The 25907-nt window shown below is 37.5% G+C and overlaps 2 protein-coding genes and 1 long non-coding RNA gene across 3 annotated transcripts in view; 2 read left to right on the top strand and 1 right to left on the bottom strand.

Annotated features, from left to right (window-relative positions):
* The window catches only part of DNAJC3 (DnaJ heat shock protein family (Hsp40) member C3), a 123951-nt gene extending 106045 nt beyond the window's left edge, over window positions 1–17906 (top strand). The window contains exons 10-12 of the mRNA XM_004463564.3: window positions 5438–5570; window positions 6755–6903; window positions 14037–17906. Of these exons, the coding sequence (XP_004463621.1) occupies window positions 5438–5570; window positions 6755–6903; window positions 14037–14194 (440 nt within the window). The 3' untranslated portion in view covers window positions 14195–17906. The remainder of the gene's footprint in view (window positions 1–5437; window positions 5571–6754; window positions 6904–14036) is intronic.
* A 3991-nt stretch (window positions 17907–21897) lies between these two features.
* The window catches only part of UGGT2 (UDP-glucose glycoprotein glucosyltransferase 2), a 287143-nt gene continuing 283133 nt past the window's right edge, over window positions 21898–25907 (bottom strand). The window contains exon 39 of the mRNA XM_004463565.5: window positions 21898–22406. Within this exon, the coding sequence (XP_004463622.2) occupies window positions 22384–22406 (23 nt within the window). The 3' untranslated portion in view covers window positions 21898–22383. The remainder of the gene's footprint in view (window positions 22407–25907) is intronic.
* Window positions 21951–22957, top strand: LOC139436528 (uncharacterized). Its single transcript, XR_011645816.1, has 2 exons — window positions 21951–22085; window positions 22632–22957. It is a non-coding gene; the product is annotated as an uncharacterized lncRNA (long non-coding RNA).

Here is a 25907-nt window from a genome sequence, read left to right as displayed (position 1 = left end):
ATAGTCAGGGAGGGGGAGGTGGCAGGGAGGGGGCCACTAGCAAGGCTGGCTGCTTGGTTAAGAGAAAGCAAAACAGTTGTTGTCACTACTTATTAGCTTCCTACACTGAGGAACAATGCTAGGATGTTTCCTCTTCTCCCTTCCCTTTCCTCTTAATCCTTGTCATTGAAGTTCTCTCTACTATTTACCTTTGTACTATTACTTGACTTGTTAGTGGATTGATGTTTTCTGATTGCTTCAGCTATTTGGTTGGCATTACTGAATTTACACTCTTCCTTTTCACCATTTCTTTTCCCATTTTTTGTTATCTGTATCTGTCTCACACAGTCAGGGCATACATGTTGCTCTGTCCCTGTAATTCCCTGGTTGGCTTTAGACTCACTTCCAGCTTAAACATATCCAGTGTGGATGGTTGCATCTTTTGCCTTGCTTCTCCAGCCATCTCTTGGAAGGTTCATCCTATAATAGTTTCCTCAGGAGGGACTCATGGGAAAATTTTTCTTGATTTCTTATATGTTCAGAACTGTACCTTTTATACTTGAAAGATAGCTTGGCTAGCTAATAAAATCCCTGACTTATACTTTTTCTCTTTATCTTATATATATTGTTCCATTCTCTTCTGGCACTGAATATAGCTTTGGAAAATCCTGGGCCAGGTTTTTTGTTAAAAGAGCCCTTATCTTTTTGAGCCTATTAATTATACTAGGAAATGTCTCAGTGTTGACCATTCTCAGCAAATTAGCCTGGCACCTAGAGTGCTCTTTCAATATATAGGTTCATCTTTCATTTCAGAAAAGTTTTCTTAAATTTAATATGAAATATTTTATTCTGTTCTGTTGTTTTTCTTAAAGGACCCAGTTATGTAGAGATTATACTTCCTTTGTCTGTCATCTATAGTTGTAATTTTATTAGATCTTTATTTCCATTTCATTTTGTTAGGTCCTTATTTTTTTCCCTATGTTTCTTCTCCCTTGTACTCTTTCTTGTTTCATTTTCACTTATATGATAATTTTGATTTCTTATTTTTCCTGAGTTAAGGAATATTATTATTCATAAAATATTAGCTGACTGCTAATATTTTTATCTCCTTATTGTCTTTCTACCTTTTCCTCTATTCTTATTCTGCTATGCGATTATCCTTAATAAATATGATTGGATTATTAAATTTTAAGAATTCATGTCATAATGTTTGATCAGAATTGTCATATATTCTTTGGCTATGTTTTTCTGATGCATGTTCTCTATCAGGGAAGTTTTGGTGCTCTTTTCCTGTTTCAATATTAAAATTTAAATATCTTAGAATTGAGACTATGCAGCTCTTTTTTCTTTTTAAAATTTATTGCTAATTATGAAATGAGTTGGATTATCCTGCCCCAGCTGTTTGTGGGAAATTCCTATGGGTTGGCATGCACATGTGTGTATAAAAGTAAAGGATGCTGGGGAAAGGATAGCCTTCAGTACTTAACAGTTGCAGTACTCTGCTTCATTGTTTTCACAGAGACATTCTGCTTCCTGCTAAAATGGCTTCTCTGTATAGCCCTGTCCTCTCTGCTTCTCTGAACCAAACTGTGTCCAGGAGGCCATCTGCTGCCAGTCCTGCTCACTTCTCTACCCACTTCCTTTGCTATACCACAGGGGTATTTATCTTTTGCACTTAAGGGTGAGCCCCTCACCCCCACAGAGCATGTATTTGCTGGTGTTTTCTGAGATCTGTTGCTCTAAGTATTTTGTCATTTATTCTCATTGTATTCACCTCTTCTTTTCCTCTGTTTTCTCTTCCATTTGACCTCTGCTTTATTCCACTGGATGTGCTCTAGATTTCATGGTTCTTGTGATGTGCAAGGTATATAGGCTGTTGTTTCAAGGAGAATCCATACTCGTGGAAATATGTTTTGCTGGCTTTTCATGGAGTTTTTTGTTTTTTGTGGTTTTTTTTGGTATGATAGCAAGGAGGAAGAGAAAGTTACTGTTCCACATCGTCATGTTTTTAGTAGTTGTCTGATGTACTCTTTTTTCTTTTTACATTTATTCCCCTCCCCCTTGTTGTTTTGCACTTGCCTCTGTGTCCATTTGTCTCCCTTTGTTGTATCATCTTGCTGCACCAGCTCTCCCTGGCATGGTCTGTCAGCTTTCCTCGTGCCAGCTTGCCTTCATCATGAGGCTCTGGGAATTGAACCCAGGCTTCCCGTATAGTAGATGGGAACCTTGAGCCACATCCATTTCCCCTGATGTACTCTTTAAAAGGATCTCTTAAGACTTTTAGAGGCATAAGGGTAGAAACAAGAACTATGGGAGAGCTCATGTAAGAGTCTAAGTGGGGACGGCCTATTCATGGAAAGACTTTCCCTTACGGCACTTGCTACCTTGCCCAGTTGCCAGAATGAGCAAGACTTAACTTTCTGTTCCTTTTTTTCTTATAGGTCTGTTGAAGAGTTCTTAAGTTCCCTTACACTCTGTTCTGCAGCTACATCAGGGGCCGTCCACATGAATACCTTCCACTCTGTTTAGAGACTAGTTCTTGGGCTTAGTGTTGCAGTCAGCTCCTCCATTTGCAGAAACCCTGCCCAGCTATTCCTTAATCATCCATCTGTTCAGCTCTCCTGACTGTTGTCTCCTGCTTACTAAACTATTAAACTTAGAATCCTTGGCAAAAAGTTTGGCTTCCAAATCTGCTAGGGCATTCAGTGTGTATTTTGGACTGTGATTTTTCTCTACTTAGGTTTCTTCATTATTAATATCCAATTTGCTTTCTGTCTTCTAGAAATTTATCAAAATTTCTGGTCTGCTGTTGTTTTCAGTACTGCCATGATTTTATTCTTTTCTTTGTTTCTTTGTTTCTCCTTCCTCCCTCCCTCCCTCTTTCTTTCTTTATTTCAGCTGGATAATGGGAAGGAGGGCAGGCAGACTCCTATGCTTACTTAGTCTACTGCCTTGACCTGGTTATTTGCTTTGCTTCTTTTAAGAATGTGAATGAGGGGGATATGGGAGAAAAGAATTTAGGATGGGTAAGAATTTTCAGAGTCAGAGGTGGGAAAATGAATGAACTAATATGTAATTTAATACTTTTTATCTAGGGCCGTAGTATTTTGGCTTTTTCTGCTTTTCAAAACCATTTTGCTTATATAATAAGCATAATTAGGTGCCATTTACTTTTTTTGAAGATCTCCCTTAGAATGTGGATTTTAATTTCTATAAACTAAGGAATCTGGAAAAGGATGATTAAAAATGATCTTGTGTATGTCCTTGGGAACTTACATTACTCCTATGTTTCCAATTATTTGCCCACCTGATAATCATGTGAATTTAAGAAATAACCAAAATTTTATATTTTTCTTATATTGGGAAATGTGTGTCTACTTTAAATATTGAAGTATATGATATTGAAGTCTGCTTTGAGGGAGATACTTTGAGCATTTAAGAATGAAAACATGTTTTAAATGTAGAGTTTGTGTAAGTAGCAGAATTATGTATATTGGAACATTAACCTCATTTTTAAAACTCTTTCAAAGTACACTCCCATGAAGGCTATGATATCAAGTGCAATGGGTATTAAATGCAAAGATAAACCTTAATGCTATTGATGATGGTTTTGTTTGTGAACTAAATTGGGAAAAGTAAATTTTATGATGATGTTCTGTGCATTGGGCCATGGTAGTATTTAATATTCAATATTAATATTAATATTTAATATATTCATTGAGGCAGAAATTAGGTTGTTAGGATAAAAGCTTGAAGAATTCTCCACCCACCCTAGCCCCCTGAGTTGATGTGTGTGTTTTCTTTTTAATCTATTTACATACTTTCCATTTGTCAATTTGCATGCAAAGCATGCTATTTAGGTGATCTTGTGCTTTTCTCACATGCCTTCAGTTATGGAATCTTGTGGAAACAAACTGAAATGAAATGGGGGCACTGAGTTGTTTATTTGGGGACCAAACTTGTACCCATAGCCTTGGCAACTTTGGAGCTCCTTTTCTGGGATAAATGGCCAATTTCCACATGGGCCAAAGGTGGTGTTGAGTTGTTTTTCTATAGTCCAGGCTAACTAAATTTGTCAATCTTACTTTGATGTCTTTCTTAATTTACTTTGTCCAAGGTGACATTTCCAAAACCCCTTTGAGCATTATCCCTTGCCAAGATGTTATCCAGATAGATATCTTTTGCCAAAGTGGAGTGTGTTTCCATAAAAACTAGCATTTGAACCTAACAATCCTTTATTTGAGTTGTCTGCCTATGAAGCAGATTAAGAAAATATTTTTGTTGGGGAATCCCAAGACAACCACTATCTCATGGCCCCCAGGTTTGGTGATTTGCTAGGAGGACTCACAGGACTTAGCATATAATTTTACCCATGGCTGAGATTTATTACAACAAAAGAGTACAAAGCAAGATCAGTGAAGGGAAAATGCGCATGGGGTGAAGTCTGGAGGAAACCAGGCATGAGCTTCCAAGAGTCCCTGCCCAGTGACATTGCACATACAGGCATGCTATTAATAAATTCTTCCACCACATCTTTAACAACGTGTGATGTGCTGTCTACCCTGCAAGCTCAATACTCGGTGCCTAACGTTTTTACTGGGGCCTGGTCATGTAAGTACCATCTGTCTAGCACAGCACCCACCCAAATTCCTGACCCCCAGAAGGAAAGCATAAACTATATTTGTACAGTTTATACACAGTGAAACACCTTACCAGTTAGAGATTGGCAGGAACACTTCTGAAATCCAGGTTCTGAGATACCAGCTGGGGCCAAACCTTGCAAGTAAACCTCTCTAAAGACAGCAACTTCAGACTTGCTGTAGTAACTCTTGTTTGCATATTAGGTACTTAAGTGCCTTGCATTTTCTAAATATTTAAACTTAAACTGAAGTAAAAGATGTAGTGTGAATTGTTATCATACTTTCTCCATCCTGACTACATGTTTTTCTTTTTTGATTTAGATATATTTTTAAATCAAGTTTGTAATAGTTGTGTTGAAACTAGTGGGTGACTTGGTCATCAGGATTTCTGACAATTCCTCTTGTGGCTGTTCTAATTCTGTTTCTTCTGAACTGTGGGCCTGTAGCTGACCATTCAGATTTTCTACATTTTCCTTATGTAATAATCACTAAAACCTCTGTGGTGGTAAGATTGCTTTGTGTAAGCAGCTGATGTAAAATACCTCCACAGGGTGGGGAAGATAATGTGGGAAGGTGGACAAGAAAACAGCAGTGAATTTTGTTGAATGGAAACTTATTAGGTCCCAAATTTCAGTCATAATTATGACTTCTGTGAGTTTTTGAAAAACTTATTAATGAATATCACCACTTGGGCTTTTAGCAGTAATGGCAAAAGAATGAAGGGGCTAGGATGATGACCTTAGTATCAATTTTACAGGATATCAAGATGACAAATTATAATTTCCCTTAACGGCATTATTTTGTACATATTTTGACAGCTATTCAGGATTATGAAACTGCTCAGGAGCACAATGAAAATGATCAACAGATTCGGGAAGGTCTAGAGAAAGCACAAAGACTATTGAAACAGTCACAGAAAAGAGATTATTACAAAATCTTGGGAGTAAAAAGGTGAATTGTTAATTTGTATTTAAAATTTGCATTGTCATTTTAAATTGACTCTGTTTTAAAGCTAATCATTGCTCTTCTTTCTCTCCCTGACACCTACCTTGATTCATTTACTTATGTAATTTCAGCCATATAGATTAAACCCTAACAATCTTTAACATCACAAAGCTATTTTGAATATGTTACAGGTGGATTTCTCTGATAGAGACCAGTAATGCAATAATGGAGAGTTAGTAGTTGGTGCCAGAGAAATGACACTGTAGCATGAATACGTCCTTTAAGAAGGGTAAAAAGGTAGAAATGAGCTTTCTTTTGGTGGGGTGGGAAGGAAGAGGGGATGGGGAGAAGAAAAAGTCCCTCTCTATGTCTATAAATAAAGTAGCACTTTCAGAATTAACATGCAGGAACTGGGAGGTATATAATTTATTTAGCACTTTTTTTATATGATTCACCTTCCCTGACTGAGTGAACCATCAGTCTTTCCCCAAAAAGTCTGAAACATTGTTTTCATTAACATTAGATAATCTAATTCAGAAGAAAAATTTAAAGGGTAATTCAGAGTCAGAATATGCTTTTTTTAATACCAAGAATTGAATCATAGTAGCTTGGAAAACCAGAAAGTTTAAGAATTAGCTTACATGACTATTTTTAAAGGCCAAATTGTAAAGATCAGGAGTATGTTAATTTATTCCCTGTCAAAATTATGACATTAGTGAACGAGTATCTAAGGATGTCTGATCACCTTTAATGATCATCCAGAACTATATGTTGAATGTTTGATATAGGATACCGTAGGAAATACTAGGAATGATCAATAGCTGATTGGCAGAAGGCAGGCAGTTTGTATTTTCAGTGTAGAAAAAATATAATTGCTACAGTTACCTTGTAAAATTCCCAAAATAAGATCTAGCCCTTTCTTTTAAGAGATGAAAAGTTAAGATTCAATAGGTGTATTACTAGTTACAACTAATTTAACAGCTTGATAAAATCATGAGACAGACACATACACATAATAAAAAGACAAGATTTAAAAATTATACTGAAGGAGTATTAACCATAGTAATATTAACCAACTTGTTCATGTGACAATGGGGTTTTAACTGACTCCTCTAATTTTTATGGCAGTGTGCCGGATACTTCTTAAACTAGTCATTACTAATTAATTTTACCAACCCCCCCACCCCCAGAAATGCCAAAAAGCAAGAAATCATCAAAGCATACCGAAAATTAGCACTGCAGTGGCATCCAGATAATTTCCAGAATGAAGAAGAAAAGAAAAAAGCTGAGAAGAAGTTCATTGACATAGCAGCTGCTAAAGAAGTCCTCTCTGATCCAGGTATTGTTTGCCCTTACAATGTTTCTCTCCCCTTGAAATAGGTGAATTGGTGATTCATTAGGTCTTTGTCCTTTGACCCATCTTAGAGGCAGGATAAGAAGAGGAGGATAGAAAGCATGGTGGTTTGGTTCTGTGGTATTGTGTAGGCAGTGAGGGATCAGTGCTTTGTGGATGGTGGTATGGAGACTTTGGGAGCTGGAGACTGGCCTCAGCTGCACAGTTTCAGAAGTCCAGTTGCGTGTTGGTGCTCCACACCCTGCCTGTCAGATTCTGGGGATTCTTGTATGCATGGTTTAGTGGAAGGACCACCAAATGTGGAACCATGAGGCCTGAGTTTGAATCTTATTTTTACTTGAACAAGCTACAACTTTTTGGAGCCTGAGTGTTTTAACCTGAGATATGAGGGGGACAACCCTGATTGGGATTGCTTAGGTTCCTTCTGACTTACCAGGTCATTCCACCTGTGAGTGTGTTCATCAGGAATTTTGCCCTAAATCAAGTGATCACTAGATTTACTGGTTGCTATATATGCTCTTTTGACACACACTATTATGGTCTAGAAAAGAAGGTGGACCCAGCTTGAGAATTTTGGATATTTCCAAAGGGAATTTAATGTTTTAAGCTGATACTTACTATTGATTTTTGTTTGTTTTTTAGGAGGTACCAGGGATTGAACCCAGGACCTCATACTTGTGAAGTAGGGGCTCAACCACTACGCTATACACACTTCCCACCTACTACTGTTTTGCAGCTTTCCAAGTCAGTGGGAGCAGAGGTATGATTTGAGGTAGACAAACTCAACAAAAATAGAAGGAAATCAGGTTTTATGCCCATTTGGTAAATGTTTTTGAGTACCTATTTGTGCAATGGAATTGAAGTTAATTATTTTTTCTCAAGTAATTTATAATCCATTAAGGGAGACAGAAACATACTTCCTTTATAAAGTATGGTAGGACCCATACTATGTTCTTTTATTCATGAAATATTGAGTGCTTACAACATTCATTGATCTGTTCTATCCTCTTGTCTTATGCACCATACAGGTGTGGCATCTATATCAGATTGGGAAGCCAGAAAAATTCTCAGGGGAGACAGACTCTTGAACTGAGCATTAAAGGACAAATATCAGGGGGTTGGCAAAGGGAGTTGGGGTTGACAAGTCACAAAGACATGCATTCGTAAAAGAGGTGCATCTTGTTTAGAATGCCTGAGGTAAAGGCTGCTGTAGGAAGGTAGCAGGAGAGGGGGAGGCTATGAAGTGAGTAGGCTTTAGGTTCTTTAGTAGTTTTCTGCATCCCTTACAATAAAATTCACCTGCTCGAGTTTACACCCAAAACTCCTTCATTTAGGCACCTGAATTTTATTGAGGGATGTGGGTGATGGAGAGTTTTAAAGCAGATTTTGACATGGTCACATTTACGATTTAAATATAAAGATGAGTTGGGTTGGTGGCTGTGACTGGGTAGATGGGAAACAGTGAAGTTATTTCAGAGGATGTGGTGTATAGGCAGCAGAGGGGGGATATCCTGAACCAAGGCAGCAGTGGTGTTTGGAAAGGAGGTAGGAACACATGTAGCTATTGAGGTGATGGAGTGGATGTTGGGGATTAGAGAGAGTTGTTAAAGATGAGCAGTTTGAGAGTGACAAATTTAAAAGCTCTAGACTGCTGTGGGATGAGTTGGGTGACTGAATTAGGTGATGGTAACATTTGCTGAAATGGGGAACCAGAAAGGGTAAGGATTGGTGGAAAACATTATGAATTAGTTTGGACATGTAGAGTTTCAGTTATGGGACGTATTGTCAAGAACTGTGATTCTATCTTACTTACAAGTCAACACATTACTTTTCTGGATGCTGGCAGAAGACACTTTGTAATGTCTTCTGAGTCAGAGACACATCACAGCAGACAGCATGAACTCCACTGAGTGTGTGTGTTGGCTTCGTGAGCCCAAGTCCAATGTGGATGATGCAGTATGGGTGCAGATAGATGTCTGCACACGAAGTGGGTTGCATTACAGAAGGACCCCGAGTTTCAGGGACCATAATCTTTTGTACTGGACAGCAAACCTGCCTGTCTGGAACAAAAGGGCAATCAGTACTTCATGATACAAAAATGAAAGAGACCTCAGAGAATTGTCTCCCAACACCTAAGAGGTGGAGTGTACTAAGACTGCTGACTGTATGCATGTAAGCTCAGTAAAAGGGTCTGGGTTAGAGAGAGAAATGTAGGCGCCCCCTTGCACAGATGTTAACTAATAGTAGGTTTGGATGTGGTATCTCTGAGTGTTACAGGTTGAGATGAGAAGAACAGAGCTCCAAGAATGGGAGCCCTGGGGATTGTTGACAATTAAGGGGGTATTGGAGGAGGTGAAATCCAATCAGGCTGTCAGTTGCCAAGTAGAATGGCTTGGGTGCTGGAATGTTCTCCTTGTGTTAATCTGATTCATTTCATCCTGCTGAGATCTCCTGTTCATTCTCATACTTCTTATCCCACTAGTTCTACATTTAATAGCTGTGTGGTTCTGGGCAGTTACTTAAACTATCAATGCCTTGTTTATCTTCTTTGTAAAGTGTGGAAAATGTTAATTCTTACCTCTAAGAATTGTGAAGATTAAATGAAATAATACATGGTTGGCATTCAGGAAGTACTCTCACACAATTTTATTGTGGGTAGTGTCATCATCGCCTACTTCCTTGCATACCACCAGATGCTTTATTTGGCTTCTTGTAGCCTATTGTCCTGTTAGCAAAGTGGGGCCAGAAGCCTGGTAAACTTCATTACTTCTGTCCCTTTTCACTGTTTTTATTAGATTGGAACATAGAAAATTCCCATTTCTGTAGGTCAAAAATAGTAAAACATCTTTATATGGCTCAGCTTAATTCTACAGGCAATTGTAACATTCTGTCATTAAGTTACAAGTTGGGTTATTTACTGTAATGTCACAGTTATACAGCCTTCAAAGGATCTTTGGCTCCCTAGTGAAATTTGGAAGGCAACTAATCTCTTCTGTAACATTTTGCTCTATTATTTCTGAAGGGAATGTCTAGACCATTATATCATTGTCCTTCTTATCTCTTCCAGTAGAGGGTATCTTCTGTAGGTCTGGGCTAATTTCAGATTTTGTGCAGTGGTGCTAGAGCAGCCATGACTGTGCAAATCTATAATCTCTGTGAGCCACATTTCCCTTTTTTTTTTTTTTGAGGTACCGGGGCTGGGGTTCAAACCTCAGACCTTGTATGTGTAAGCCAGCGCTCAACCACTGAGCCACATTAGCTCCCCTGAATTGGTTTTTTCATTTTCATTTGTTTGTTGTTTTTTTTTTCTTGGAAGCACCAGGGACGGAACCTGGACCTCCCATGTGGGAGCAGTGTTCAACAGCTTGAGCCACATCTGCTCCCTCATTTTTCAAAAGGGCTGATGGCTGTCATACTAGATTCATAATGCTGTAGTTTTCAAACATGAGAGTATGTGTACCAGTGCTTTGTAAACTCTATATTTAAAAGCAAAAATATATAAGGAAGCTTGAATGAAGTCATAGATACCTGAGTAATAATAAAGACCTGGATGTTAATACTTATATTTACATATTCCTTCTTTTCTTCTTATGTCAGTTGTCCCATAAGGTAGATAAGCTGTAGGTTTTGCAAGAGGGAAGGAATTGGTGGCTACTGAGCACCACTACTTGTGCTCCAGCACCATGCCAAGTGCCTTTGCAAATATTACCTCATTTCATCTGCACTTCATCCTAAGGAAGTGGGCCCAGAAGGCCTTCCCTGCAATTTTGAAATTCACACCAAAAGAAAGATCCAGGCATTTAATCATTGGGAGCTGCCCTAGACTCTGCTGAGAGTGTTAAGTAATGTGCAGTGTATGTATTGTTTTACCTTTCTAAAACCTGAAATTATGAATTCCTCAGGGGTATTGGGGGGGAGGATTTTGAACCTGGACCATTTTCATGTTAAAGATGAACACTGAAGTTCAGAGAAGGTGTAACTTGTCTAATAAGATAGCAGTTTGCTAACTAGCGGGAGAGCTTGTACTGACAGCCAGGCCTCCTGGGCTGTGGGGCCTACGCTTGTTTCATGACAGTTCCCTAGTAAGAGCAGGTGGTTGATGAACTGGAGGTTGCTCTTATGTCAGATCTTAAAAAGACTACTTTCTAAGCAGATAGGAAAATTCATTTATAAATTCTTCTGCATTTTTTTTTTGCATGCAAAATTAACTACAGTGTTGAAATTGTTACTGAAATAGTGTTTCGTAAAGTGTGGTTCAACCTGCATAAAATTACCTGGGATCTATTGCATGTAGATTTCTTGGCCAGTTGAATCAGACAGTGTGTGGGGCAAATCAGAAGATATTTTTTTTTACCAAGCTCCCCAGTGATATCTTCATGTAACAGAATTTTCAGACATGCTGTTCTGAATCAATTTAAAGAGAAATAGCCACCCTACTACTAGTTATATAATTAAAATAATTTTGTAGTTTTGTCAGGTAATTGGCTTCTTCATTAGACTTTGTTTCCTAGAGAATTTTAAACCTGGTTGTTTGGATTCCTAAGTGTCTTATGTCTTAATTTTTGTTAGGAGTCCTTATCATAAGTGGACATTAAATCTAAGAAACATGAATATATGTTTTATGGCTCATTTGTGATGTCGCATCTCCTACTGATGATTTCTTTTACTATTTTTAATATTATTATTGATAGAAAATATAGCCAGATGGAAATAAAATTATATTTAGCACAATTAACAAACCTAAATTTCATTATTTTCTACAGTAGAAAATGTAGGCTACAGTATACAGGGATTAATTATCTTTCTGCTAAGCTTTTACCAGTTAGTCTGTATTCTAATCCTTAGCTAGTAGAGTTATTCCTCACTGGGACACCTTTTGTTTTTTTCCAAATTGATTATTCAGTCTTTTAAAAAATTTTTTGATTTTATAAACAACACAAATTTCCCATTTAACCATTTTCATATATTCAATTTAGTGGTATTATTACTCACAGTTTTGTGCTACCGTCACCACCACCCACTATTAAAACTTTTTCCTCACTTGAAACAGGAATTCTGTCATGAAGCAGTTACTCTCCATCTCTCCCCATGGCCGTTCCCCCCGGTCCTGGCAACCTGGGACCCAACCTGGGACCTTCTGTTTCTTTGTATTTGCTTCTTCTAAATATTTTATATGAGAAAAGCCATACAATATTCGTGCTTTTGTGCCTGGCATATTTCACTCAACATGGTCTTCAGGGTTCATCCGTGTTGTTGTATGTATCAGAACTTCATTCTTTTTATGGCTGAATGACAGTCCATTGCATAGATACACCACATTTTAACTATTTGTCTAACTTTCTGAGGAACTGCCAAACTCTTTTCTATAATGGCTGTACCATTTTACATTCCCACCAACAATGTTTGAGGTTTCCTATTTTTCTCTACATCCTTGCTAATACTTGTTATTGTTATATATTATTTTTTTAGTGACAGCCATCTTAGACAGTCTTTTTTTTTTAAGGAGGTACTAGGGATTGAGCCCAGGACCCTCGTGGGAAGCAGGCACTCAACCGCTGAGCTATATCCATTTCCCAATGAGAGTTGGTTTTTTCGTTTTGCTTTTATCAGGGATTGAACCTGGGACTTCATTTATGGGATGCAGGTACTCAACCACTTGAGCTATAGTCCCCCTCCCCTCCCCAGTCTATTTTTAATGAATACCTTTCAGGTGTGTGAATTTGTACTAAGTCCCTTTCAGATAGTTAATAACTATTTTGAGTTTTCCTCTTTCTTTTCTGACCCCATTTTGTTTTCTTCTCATGGAATTTCTTGACATAACATGTTTGGTAAAATAAAAGCAAAAGATGTAGCATTTACTTAAAAATCTATTTTTATGCTCCAGCAGTGTAAAAATTTACAGTGAACCCATTGGTCGTTTTTTTTTCCCCCTAACCTCCCTAGCAGCCAGGGTTGCTGTTGAAGTCTTGTGCTGTTATTTTCCCTTTGTGTGTCATTTGTTTTGTTCTTTTTCTGTTCTCTCTTCATTAGTGATGGACCTCCTGGATTTTTCAGCTCCAAATTTTCTGGCTCCTGTCTTCTAGTTCTTTTTTAGATGATTTCCTTAGCTTGTTTTCTAACTTTTTAAACTTTTTTTTTTTTTTAGGTACCGGGGCTGGGGATTGAACCTGGGACCTTGTATATGGGAATCTGGTGCTCTACCACTGAGCCATATTAGCTCCCATGAGTTGTTTTTTCTGTTTTCCTTGTTTTTGTTTCTTCAGGAGGCACTGGGAATTGAACCTGGGACCTCCTATGTGGGAAGCAGGCGCTCAACTGCTTGAGCCACTTATGCTCCCTAAACCATCATTTTTAAGTACTAAGAATTCTTTTTGGTTCTCTGTTCCTTTTTCATAACTCCTGTTCTTATTTTCAGGGTGGAATATCTTTTTCTAGTCTGAAAGTATAAATTTCTTCTGACCCCTGCATTGGTCCCTTCTCCTGTTTGTAGGCATTGATCTTATTCTCGTTAGAGATCTTCCTCAGGGCTGCAATCAGTGCTCAGCTACACAGCAGTGTGTGCACAACTCCAGGAACACCAGTCCAACCATGAGGTGAATGGTGTGTGTCCTGGGATTGCACTACGTGGGGCCTAGTTCCCCTCCTGTCTGATAAGCATTGGAGGCATTACAAAGTTGATTGGTAGCTTGGTGGGTTGATGACATTGTTGCCCGACAGACTTCATTTTGGGGGATTATGGTGGTGACATGGTTGCTTAATCTGAAGAATGTGACTGTGGGGGGGGGGGGGGGGTAGGTCTCTTTCTTTGGTATTATTCACTTTTTTTTTCCAGAGAAGAATTTCCTTGGGTAACTGCCAAGCTTGGATAGCTTCTTGTGTGCTGAGGAAATTCAGAATTCCTGAATTTCATTGGATACCCATTTTCAACTCCAAACCCTCATCTGCTTCTCTGCGACTGGTGTTTCTCTAGTGAAAATGGGAGAGCGTGAATTCAAATACCAGGCACAGTTATTTTTATAAATGAAGTTTTACCCAATCCTAACCCTACCCACTAAAAAAGACAATCCTTCAGACACCTTAGTCAATACCTTGCCCTAATATGCTGATTTGTTTTATAGAAATGAGGAAAAAGTTTGATGATGGAGAAGATCCTCTGGATGCAGAGAGTCAACAAGGAGGTGGCGGCAACCCTTTCCACAGAAGTTGGAACTCATGGCAAGGGTTTAATCCCTTCAGCTCAGGCGGACCATTTAGATTTAAATTTCACTTCAATTAAACCAACTATTTTTCTGCTTTTTCCTGATTTTTTTTTAAGATTAAAAACAAAGAAACCTTGTTTCAAGATCTTAATGAAAAAAAATTTCAAATCTTTCTGTTGTCCATAACCAAAGAGTTATTTTAATAGGAAAACTTTGTTCTTATCCATTTTAGAATTATGGTTGATGGGTTTGTGAGGGCAGAGAGGCAAGGAACATTCTATTTCTAACAAAGCAGCCTGTATACATTTCATGAATGCCTGGAAGAAATGGTCCAGAGGCAAGCTCACCTGTGGAAGGGCTTATGTATTTTATATTTTTCAACACTGGAGCATGGAGAAATTATTCCTGTCTTCACAGCCTTGCATAGTATGTCAGTGCCTACATGTGTAAGAAGAAGCTGTAATCTTCATGAGAATGGATTTTGGTTCAGTATTCTTAGAATATTAACATTTTGAGCTGTATGTTCTTTGAAACAACTTTGTTTAGATTTTGGTCAGTCAAGTCATTTGCAAATAACTTAAATACTGAGCCTCCTTTACTTTCCATATGTTTCAATGTTTCCTTACTTGGATTAATATGGCAGTCATTAAAGAAAGAAAGGCGAGAGTCCATTTTTTAGAAAACCTATCAAATGGTAGTTGAATATAGTCAAGTTTTGATTGGTGTTAATTACATATTTTGTGCCTTTCTGTTCAATACCTGGGGGAAAATACTTTACTGAGAACCACTGAAATAGAATGTAATTGTGAAAAATATGGTCCCTTTTATTTAGTATTAAGCATAACAAATCAACTAAAAGATTTGTGAAATCATTCTAGATAATTTAGCAGGTATATTAATTAAAATAATTTTGCTAAAGTATAGATTGAAGTACTTTTTAAATAACAGAGGTTCTCAGTTTTACAGAATTTCCTATTACAGGATTTGCTTAGAAATGTAAAGTCAGTCAATAAAAACAGAGAATGCCCACTGTTTGCTGTTATTAAATACAGTGAGGCAGCTCCTTTTTCTCCTTTTCTTTCATCCAGGTCTCACCCCGTGGGACTGTAGTGACTCCCCCACTGGGCTTGTTTGCTGGTGGATGTTAAGGAGGATAAGCTCCTTTACCAGACCTTGATGGCACTATCTGTTCTCATGCCTACAAAAAACAAAAAACAACACAACCTTAAAAAAACAGGCTTGTAAAACTAGTCACCTCTGGCTATTTCCCATTATCATTTCATTTAATGAGATGGCATTTTCTCTTTGGATACCTTTTTCTTAACTTTTCAGTCTTTGGATACTAGATAATTTTTTGCCCCCCAAAAATGAGTGTTACTTTAATCAAGAACATTGAATCTTTATGGAACTGTTGATGCTAAATTTAAAATCTAAGAGAGTTATTTTAGGTAAGAATCATTAACTTTATTCTGGAAACGTTTTTGTTTTAGCTTCAGAGCACTTTGAAGGTTTTAAGCAGCAAAGGGTCTACTATAAATATTTTTTCATGAAATCAAGCATTGTAAATTTTCGTGGAGGCATTCTGACCACTAGTGTCTACAACAGCCAAGCACAAAACTTTTTCTTCTGCAGTCCTCCTGAAACATATGGGGAAACATTTTTTTTAAACTGTGGGATACAAGTCACATAGTTGAGCAAAACACTTAAGTATTTTTCATTCTTTTTAGAAGTCTATTTCTTACCAATAAACTTAACATTGCATTTTGAAAACTAGTAAAAAGCGTGCAGCTTTCATTTTGTTTTAATGTCTCAAAATTCAAGCCTTAAAATAATTTCCAAGGTAAACTCAATTTTGTCATTCTTTAGTCTTAGTAATCTTAGTTTTATCAGCAATATTTTTCAATCTGATTCCTTGGTTTATGATATCACTGTGACCTCTTTGAAAATATAGTAGTAACCTCTACTTTCAAAAGTAAGACATTTCACACAGAATCAGGACAAAAGAATGTATCAGATCACTTGCCCTTTAATTTGGAGGAAAGGATGAAAAGCTAGCAACAGGCTAGATCACACTAGATCACATTGGAGAGGTGTTTCTTGGGCACCTATTGCCCAGCTGCTTATCAACCTGCTGTCCTGAGGGTTTTGATTTTTTTCCCCCACTTTATAACAACCATGACCCTTGTTCCTAAAGTCTCACCATAGCTTATTATTTAATCATAACAGACACATAGAGAGTTATCTTGCCTGTTTTCAATAGAGAGAGAAGCTAAGCTATATTTGGCATTGGCAATGTCAACTCTGTTGAGGGAAATGTGTTCTCTAGTCTATTGTTTTCTGATTAATGAAGAAAATAGCCTTTAACTTCCAGCCTTGATAGCCATCAGCAGTCTTCTGGTGTCTACCTAAATGGAAAGATGGTTACACCATGCTTTCCTTAAACAGTGATGATGAAGAAAAATTCTGGTGTGTAAAGGAATAGTTGTTCCTCCTACCTGCTGGCTTAGGGTGTCATTATGCAATGGAAAAGCATATTACCTAAAACACTTTTTACTCCTTTTTTAATTTTCCCCCTACTTTCACTTTCCACTTTGCAGCTGCCAAGTTAATTCTGCCAGGTACAACTCAGAAAGGGATAGCCTGTCCTTACCTATATTATATTCAGTTCTTAAACTAACCCCTTTTGGTGAGCTCCATAAGTGGTAGGTATACCTGATCTGTACATTGCAGATATTTCCCACAGTAAGAAGTATTAAACACATCGACCTATAAATATTGTGAAAAAAATTCTAAAATTGGGAGACTAAGTTTAATTCACCTCCCAATTCTGAAAGTTTGTGTATTCTTGCTGTGAATAAATGAAAACTTGAAAACAACTTTAGTAGTTTACTAATGTAAATTGGATGGAACATAATATTTTAAAACGTCTTTCTCTTTAGTCAGTATTAAAATTCTATCTTTAAACAGTATGAAAACAGAAAATTTGGAATGGACTACCCACGGTTCTTTTAAGAAAAAAATATTACCAATAACAGTAGAAAAAAAGCTAAATTAGAGTCACAGTTTGAAATTGGACCCATTTTCTATTCATGGTGGGAAATTGAAAATTTCACCTTTAAAAGTGAAACTGGTCAAAAGTTATGTTTGACATTCACCAGGAAGAAAAGTGCTTAAATTAGAAAAGAAAAATGCGTAAGTTAAAAATGGTTCATCAGTCAGTTGTATTAGAACACAACACTGTTGACTGACCTTGAGTACACTTCAAGAATCACCTAGATAAATTCATGTAACTTTGTTGAATGTAGTTTACTTTTCTATATTTACAAAGAAAGGAGGGAGGCAAATGCTGATTTGTCAACAACTAAATCAGACCATTCCTTTTTTTTAGTGGCAGAATTTATTCTGTAATTTCAAATGATGGTAATAGGCAGGGATAATTTTTTAAAAAGATGATTCATTTGCTTAATGAATGAAGAGTAAAATTAGCCACTGCGTGGCTTTGTGTATAGTTTTGTTGCACTTGTCTGTGGTTGAGCCTTTTTACCAGCAGAGATCGGAGGAAGTAAAAACTGGAGATGTTTGAGAAGTTAAAATACTACTCCTACTGTAAATGTGTAGTTTGTTTTGAATGAGACAAGACCAAGTAACTTAATACATCTCAAATTAGTGTTTTAATGAAAAAGGAACCTAAAATTAACTGAAATGGGTCTCAGAGATGTCTATAAATATGGGTATTTTTATGCCCATGTATTTTCACATTTAATAAAAATATTTATGGTCATATCAGTACTTTTTTGCTTTTGATTCATTTCTGTGGGTATAAGAAATTCTAAGAAAATCCATTGTAGATGTTCCAACTTTGTAAAACAGAACCAATGACCAAGGTGACAAATTGGCTCCTTAGTTAATGCAAAATTGTTAGAGAAAGAACACCAGGAAAGCAGATTTGATGAAATCTCTTAACCTCTGCTAGCTAGGACTGCTAGGGCTTAAGAGGCAGGCGATTCAATTTCAATATTATCACAATCTAAAACTTAAATTGCCTTTGTTTAAAGACTTGCAGTTTCATTCTATAACTTAATTTCTATTAAGGTCCAAAAGTTGTGTGTGTGGTGGTGGAGGGGGGAAGGCTCTGCTACCTGTCTAAATCAGATTTCTGATTACAAATAAAAATAGCTTTCTTTTCTCCAGATTATATGTTTCATACCCTTGAGTTTAAAATACTTAAATTTATAGAACTTTTTCAGAAAGCTCAAAGCTTAATTATTCTTAATTATTCTCATGATATCTTTGTAATACATGGATAGTCAGCCTTAGTCTGAAGAAAATGAAATATGTGTAGTAGGTGGGAGAATTGCTAGGAGAACAAAGAAAGGAAGAGAAGATCCCTAACATCCTCTCCCTCTCTACCTCCTCCCCATTCCTGGATCAATGCTTAATGATCCTTAAAAAAAAAAAAGACATCCAATTATTTTAATGTTAAAGTTTACATTTCACATTACAGAGATTAGGAACTTAGCAAAACTTTTATTTGCTTGGAAGTAATTCTATGATAAATGGAAGCAAAATATGCATATAGGAGACATCTCTGAGGTAGCAACCTTCATCCAGGTCTGCTTTTCATGATTAAAGAATGCAGGGGTCAGCCTACTGGGATATACATTATTTCTGCCCTAAGTTATATATTCTTAAGGGCTGAGCAGCCATGGCTGGGATGGGCTGCTGAAAAGGTTATACAAGGTCTAATGAAAGCAAAATTAAACATGTTTTTTAGAAGCATGGGGAGAAACCATTGCTTGCACCATTTCTTAGTGGATTTAAATTGTCAGAGTCTTTTGGGTATTTGTATACTTCCCTGTTAACTTATAGATTTCTACAGGTATATCATTGAGGACAGTATGTCATTGGTATGTACAGATAAAGGATTTTCTTTCTTGGGCTGGTTTCCCTAAGTGTCCCTTTTTTTTTTTCCTGTGTGAAAGAAGCTTTAGAGAATTTGATAATTCTTCTAACAAGTAGCATTTTACTTATCGTTTCAGGATTTTATTGATACACCACTTCTATATACTGCCTGTTGCACTGTTTTGTTTTACTGCAGTGTTTGTGCTGGTCACCTCAAGTTAGTAAAACCTCATTAAAATGGAGAGATTTCATTCTATAGCAGTTTTTTATGTGTGCAAATAAAATATCCAAAGCGTCTCTTTCTCCTACTAGACACACTCTGGATGTCAACATGCAGTGAGGGCACTGCCTGTGTAAGAAGGCCTCAGACCTGGGAAATTTACTATTGAGCTGTGAAGAAAAAGGGAAAGAGCAAATCCCAGAAACAGAGCTATTTGTCCTTATCTAGAGCTTTTACTTGATATAGTAAGCAGCGATGTCAGGAATAAATAAAACTATTAGGAAAAATACAAGTATAAAAACTCTCCAAGTGAGCATTTTTGGATTACTATTAATGCATGTTAAAATCATTTATTGTACTTTAAGATCTTATCATCGAATCTCTTACCCTGGTTTACAAAGTCTGTGGCATGACCTTGTGCATCTTGGCTCCAGTCCCATTGACTGCCTTTCAGTCCTCAAATGAACAGAACTACCTCTGTCCTATTCTTTTCCTGGCTTGTGCTTAACCCTTCAGTTAGTTTCATCTTAAACATCACTCACTTTCTTAGACCTTTCTTGATGATTTCCCCTCGTAACATTTTCATTGAGATACTTAATGCCTGTCGCTTTTTCTGGTCCAGTAACGTCAGAAGGTCAGCTTGGTGCATGGTAGTAATTTAAATGTTTTTGAAGGAAGGTACTGGTTATGTTAGAAAGAATTATTTCTTGGCTTTATTTATTTTTAAAAGATTTATTATTTTTTATTTATTTTTCTCCCCTCCCCCCCCCCTCCCGCCCCCAGTTGTCTGCTCTCTCTGTCCATTCGCTGTGTGTTCTTCTATGACCGCTTCTGTCCTTATCAGCCAGCGGCACCGGGAATCTTTGTCTCTTTTTGTTGTGTCAGCTCTCCTTGTGTGTGGCACCATTCCTGGGCAAGCTGCACTTCCTTTCACGCTGGGTGGCTGTCCTTACGGGGCGCACTTCTTGCACGTGGGGCTCCCCTATGCAGGGGACACCCCTGTGTGGCACGGCACTCCTTGTGCGCATCAGCACTGCGCATGGGCCAGCTGCACACAGGTCAAGGAGGCCCGGGGTTTTAACCGCGGACCTCCCATGTGGTAGGCGGACGCCCTGTCTGTTGGGCCAAATCCGCTTCCCTATATACTCTTGACATAAAAGTTTTAAAATGAACCACTTTGAAAATACCTTCCCTGTAAAGGAATAAAGCTTCATTATTTTATATATATATATAAAAGTCTAGATTTTTTTCATATGTATCATCATCTGGATATTAGACATGTAAATGAAGCTGTTCAGATTGCAAGGGCCAAACTGGGAAAGGAGCTATCAAGGTATTTACATTACTCTGCAATTTTAGCTTTTACTCTGTGAAATATAGAATACAGAACATTGGAGGTGGTAGTTGTTATTATTGGTATTAATAGTAATAAGGATGGGAATCAGGTGCCTCTGCCCAGTCAGCGTTTCTTCCCACAAGATTGTTAAAGATGTGAAATCAAAGGTAAAGCAAACTGCCACCTTATTTTCAATAGGGGGTTCTGTCTAAAACACCTAGCAGAACCCTGATTAGCTAGGTTGGAACATTTGACCTAAGCTAGATTCTTACATAGTCTCTTACCTCTCACCAAGCCCAAACGATAGCTATATCTGACTTCAAAGAGGAGTGAGCTGGAGAGCACTATTGAGTGGGTCACCCCAGGACAAGTTAGCATTCGAGCCTTTGATAGAGTCTTTTGAACCCACAGGAATCATCTAGTTCCACCAGGTTAGACCATACCTGGAATACTCCATTTTATCATAGATAAACATGAACAAGGAATAAAGGTAGGGTGACAAGGACAGAGAGAGGTTTCGTGATCTCTTATTAGGAAGGACTGAAGCTGCTGGGGGCAGAGCAGTTATTTTCAAATATTTTATGGACTGTGCTGTTGAAGAGAGATGGATTAGGCTTGTTCTGAACAGCTAAAGGGAACAATGAGGAGAGACTACTGGTAATTTGTGGCTCACTATAGAACCAGATTATCTCTAGAGGTAGTGAATGAATCCTCAATCACTCTTGGAGGTTTTCACCTGAGAGAGCATGGTAGGGGAGGAACTGATGCACTTAACTCTATTAAATATTCCCCAAAACTTCACTTACAAGCAGAATCATCTAGAGTAGGCGTTCTTAACAAGTGGTCCTGTGAGCTTGAATTGAAATTCAAAAAAACATTATTCTTCTGGGGATGTGTTGGTGTGGGTGTGATATATTTATTAAATAATACACAATACAGAATGGACTTAGTAAGGGGCCATGGTTTTCACTTGACTGGCAAAGGAGTCTGTGGAACAAAAAAGGTTAAGATCCCTGCTCTAGAGAGATCATGATTTTCCAACCTCACTTCATACCTTCAGAGGAAGGGGTGCAAATGGTATTAATCAGTTTCTTCCAATCTCAAGATGCTTTGATTCTAAGGTGGTTGGATGGTTTCTGAACCTTTACTATTGCTATTAATCTATTTATTAATACACAGCATATGCCAATGAATATCATTTTATGAAATAAAAACTAGATATGTTAAAAAATACACCACAGTGTTCAAACATCATATGGTTTAAGATACCTACAATATATGATTACAGTGCAATACTATTTCCATTTTAAAACAATAAAGTATAAATGGCTTAATTTTTTTTATTAATCAGAGATTACCATGAGTCCTCAGAAGAAAAAAGTAGAAAATACATTTCTCTAAAGTTAAATGCAGTTTTTTGAAGAAGGAAATATAAATACACATAACATAAAGCTGGAGAACACAAGGATATTGATGGTTTTGCTAAACTTCCAGGAAGGCAGCCAGTCAGGTATGTTCTACTGGTTATCTGAAAGAATATCAAACTTTTAACTGGTGATAACCCTTTGTTTTAAGCAGTCAGGAAAAAGGAAAAATCTAGTTTTAAATACCTAATGGTAATTTATTAGCTAATTGAAACTTATTCAATATATTAGGTACAAATATTTTCAATAATTAAGATGTTTTTAAAATTGAAGAATATCACTGATCTTAATGAAACTTCTTCCTAACAGTAGTGGTTCCACACTCTCCCAGCAGATGGCAGATTTCTTGTCATACTCTCATCTTCCTTAGGCAAAACAGCAGGGCTAGAGTTCATCATGTGTCAAAACTGTAGAGGAGGAAAGTTTATTTAGTTCTTGAAATCTTAAATATCAAATTAGCTTAAATCTCACTGTGGTATGGATATAGAAAAAGCATAGGTACTGACTGAGAATCCTTTTACTGGTTAGGTTAATACCTATATGCTTCATTTTGCAACATGAGAATAGCTTTTAATACATTATGGAATCTATTATTACCATTTAACGACTTTTTTTTTTTTTTACCCATCTAGACTGTTTACTCTTATGAGTCTATAAGGACTAAGACCATACCTTATTTATTTTTATCCATGGACAAAGTATCCTACTATTATTTAATGGAATAGTAGAGGACATAAATGGTTCTGATCTACGATGAGAGGAGAGAGCATTTGAACAAACTCAAGTACTGTACAATGTGAGAATCAAGACTACTGGAAACTCCTAAAGATCAAAATGGCTTCTTACCCTGCATCATTGAAACATTATATATTAACTGATTTAAGAACACTGAGAATTCAGAATGCTATTTGCAGATAGAAATAAAATACCATTAAATGCATCCTGTTGCACAATTTAAGATGATGGACTAAGCATGTTTCTCTCTTCACTATATTCCACTGAAAGGATAAGAAAGCAATATAAAAGGAAATAATGAGACTGGGAGGAGGTGGTTCTGAGGTGTCACTGGAGCAAAGTTATGAATGAATTTCTAGGAATGAAAAACTATATACTGATGCATAAAACAGCTTCATCCCAGAATATGACAGCTGAGACAATGAGTTGATTTACCAGATGTAAGAGTCTGGGAGAGACTCCTAACAACACAGGTGGGTAGTAGGTCAGAGAGTAAAACAGTTATTTGAAGGACTGTTTGTGGAAAATCTGTTCTGGTCAGGTTTTCTTCCATATCTGGTCCATTCTGGTCTCATTCTTCTTCCATATCCAAAGAGAAACTGATAGCCTGATACTTATTCCAAGATAAAAAGTGGAAGACTATGAAGAGAAACTGAACACTTCATTTGAGAGAGATTTTTATATTGGTGTTGGTGTTCCTGAGTAAAGGTGCCCTCGTTTTGACTTTAGGCCAGGGTGGGCTGTGGAGTATGTGTTAGCATCTGTCTCTGATCCCCGCCCACACATCCAAGAGTGAAGTCTGCCAACTGTTTACCATCCTCATGTACCTAGAGGTACCTATTAACCCTCTCATTCAAGGAAGAAGCCTGTGGGAGAAATTGTTCCATGGCACAAGAACCCCACACCATTTACCTACTTTGATCAACCTAATCATTCATTCTTAAATATACACAAACAGCCAAGGATCTCTGAGCATTTGAGGGAGACCAAAAGTAAAATAAAAAGGGACCAAAATGAATACACACATAACTGGCCCCAAAGAAACAAAGATAACTGAGGGAACTGAAGAGTTACTTAAAATAATTCTAGTTAGTATTTTCCAGAGATATATGTAAAGACAATGATGCCATAAATTAAAAAGAAACTGAAGAAGGAAGCAGGTAGGGAAAAAGATCTGTTGGACATTAAGAAGTGATTACCCCTCATCCCCAAAAAATCAACAGAAGGGGTGATGGTAAAGCCAGAAAATTTCCCTAGAACAGAGATGGTAGGAAAAAATAAACAAGAACATAAACATATCGGAAATTTACTAATATTAATCCATGAGATATAAAATCCATCTTGTGAGAATTCTGCAAAGAGAAAACAAAATGGTGAAGGATGTATATTTAAAAAAAAATAGTAAAATGTGTATCTTGAGACATGTTTTATAAATGCACAAGTAGGAAGAGTGGAAAGAGAATCAGCTACAGATTATATCATTGTTAAATTTCAGAACACCAATAAAAAGGTTTAAAAATACTTGCTGGGGACCCTGTCCCAAGCAAGATGGTGGGAGTAGGATGCTCCAGGGTTCTGCCCTCACAGGAGCTTTAAATGACCAGCAAGAATTGAGAGAAGCATCTTTTTTCAGAGCTCCAGAAAAACAGTGAAAGGTTGGAGTAACAGGGAAAACACTGAGTCAAGAAAAAGGCAACTTAAGAACACTAGGTCCTCCTGGTGACCAGCCGGTCCCTCCCCCATCTCCTCACTGGTTTGGTGTAGAGCTGGCCCATGCTCCCAGTGTGGGTCTGGTCTTGGTTTTGGGGGGAACAGAGTAATCCAGTCTGTCTGAGACAGCTGAGGCACTGAGCCAACATACTCATCACAGGCTCCTCATCTCAGAACTTGCCCTTCCTGGAACAAAGGTTTGCTGGCTGAGGGACTTAGAGTGCCCTGCCCAGGACCATGAGAAAACGCTCTTTCCTTGGGACGAGGGGATGCTCACGCCCATGGAAATGGGGGAATTCCTAGGGCCATGTGCACATGCTCAGGACAAGGTGCATTCATGGAAAAGACCAGGAGGCCCCTATGCTTTTGCCTTGTGCTGTTCTCTAAATTCACTGGATCGCCAAGCACCAAAGGAGAGAACTTTGGTCTTTGCAGATTGGGAAACATGTTTTCTTTATTTTTGTTTTTTTGTTTTTTTAGCTCCTGGCATTCAAGGAAATCTGTCAAAATAATAGCTGGGACAGATGCCTCAGAGTCTAATTCCAGCAATAACACATTAAAATACCAAAGTTTGCGTCTTAACAAAAGATTACAAAACATACAAAGAGTGAGGAAGCAATGGCCCAGACAAAGAGAAGAGTAAAGCCTTAGATACCATCAATGAGAAGCACCAGACCTGGGACATAAGACAAAAACTTTGTTAAAAAAAGCATCCTAAATATGCTCAAAGAGATAAAGGAAAACATGCACCAAGAACCTAAAGGACATTAGGAAAATGATAGATGAACACGAAGAGAATATCAATAAAGAGACAGAAGTTATGAAAGTTACCAAACAGATGAAGATCAAAGAAACAAAAAAGTCCCTAGAGGGACTCAACAGCAGACTGGAGCTGGTAGAAGAATTGAACAAGGGAACTTGAACACTTGGAGTCACTCAGTCTGAGGAGGAGAAAGAATAAAGAGTAAAAAAAATTGGAGAGAGCCTGAGGAACTAGTGGGACACCATCAAGCATACCAGTATATATGCACTGTGGGAGTCTAAGGAGAGAGAGAGAGGGAAAAAGAGAAAGAGGCAGAGAGAATATTCAAAGAAATAATGGCTGAAACTTTGCAGATTCAGTGCAAGACATGAATATACACATTCAAGATGTTCAGTGAGCTTCAAACAGGATAAACCCAAATAAGACACACAAGATTACATAATCAAACTGCTGCATGCCAAAGATAGACATAATTCTGAAAGCTGCAAGACGGAGAAGCAAGGCATCCTGTACAAGACAGCCTCAACAAGACTAGGACAATTTCTCATCAGAAACCATGGAGGCAAGAAGGCAGTGGGATGACATATTTAAAGTGCTGAAAGGAAAATATTGCCAAACAAGAACCCTGTATCTGGCAAAACTGTCTTTCAAAATGAGATTAAGACATTTCAAGATAAACAAAAGCTGAGGGAATTCATCA

The sequence above is a fragment of the Dasypus novemcinctus genome, chromosome 15, assembly GCF_030445035.2.
Source record: "Dasypus novemcinctus isolate mDasNov1 chromosome 15, mDasNov1.1.hap2, whole genome shotgun sequence".
In the NCBI taxonomy this organism is placed as follows: domain Eukaryota; kingdom Metazoa; phylum Chordata; class Mammalia; order Cingulata; family Dasypodidae; genus Dasypus; species Dasypus novemcinctus.
Note: the sequence above shows the minus strand (reverse complement) of the source record. Positions and strands in the feature narration are given on the sequence as shown.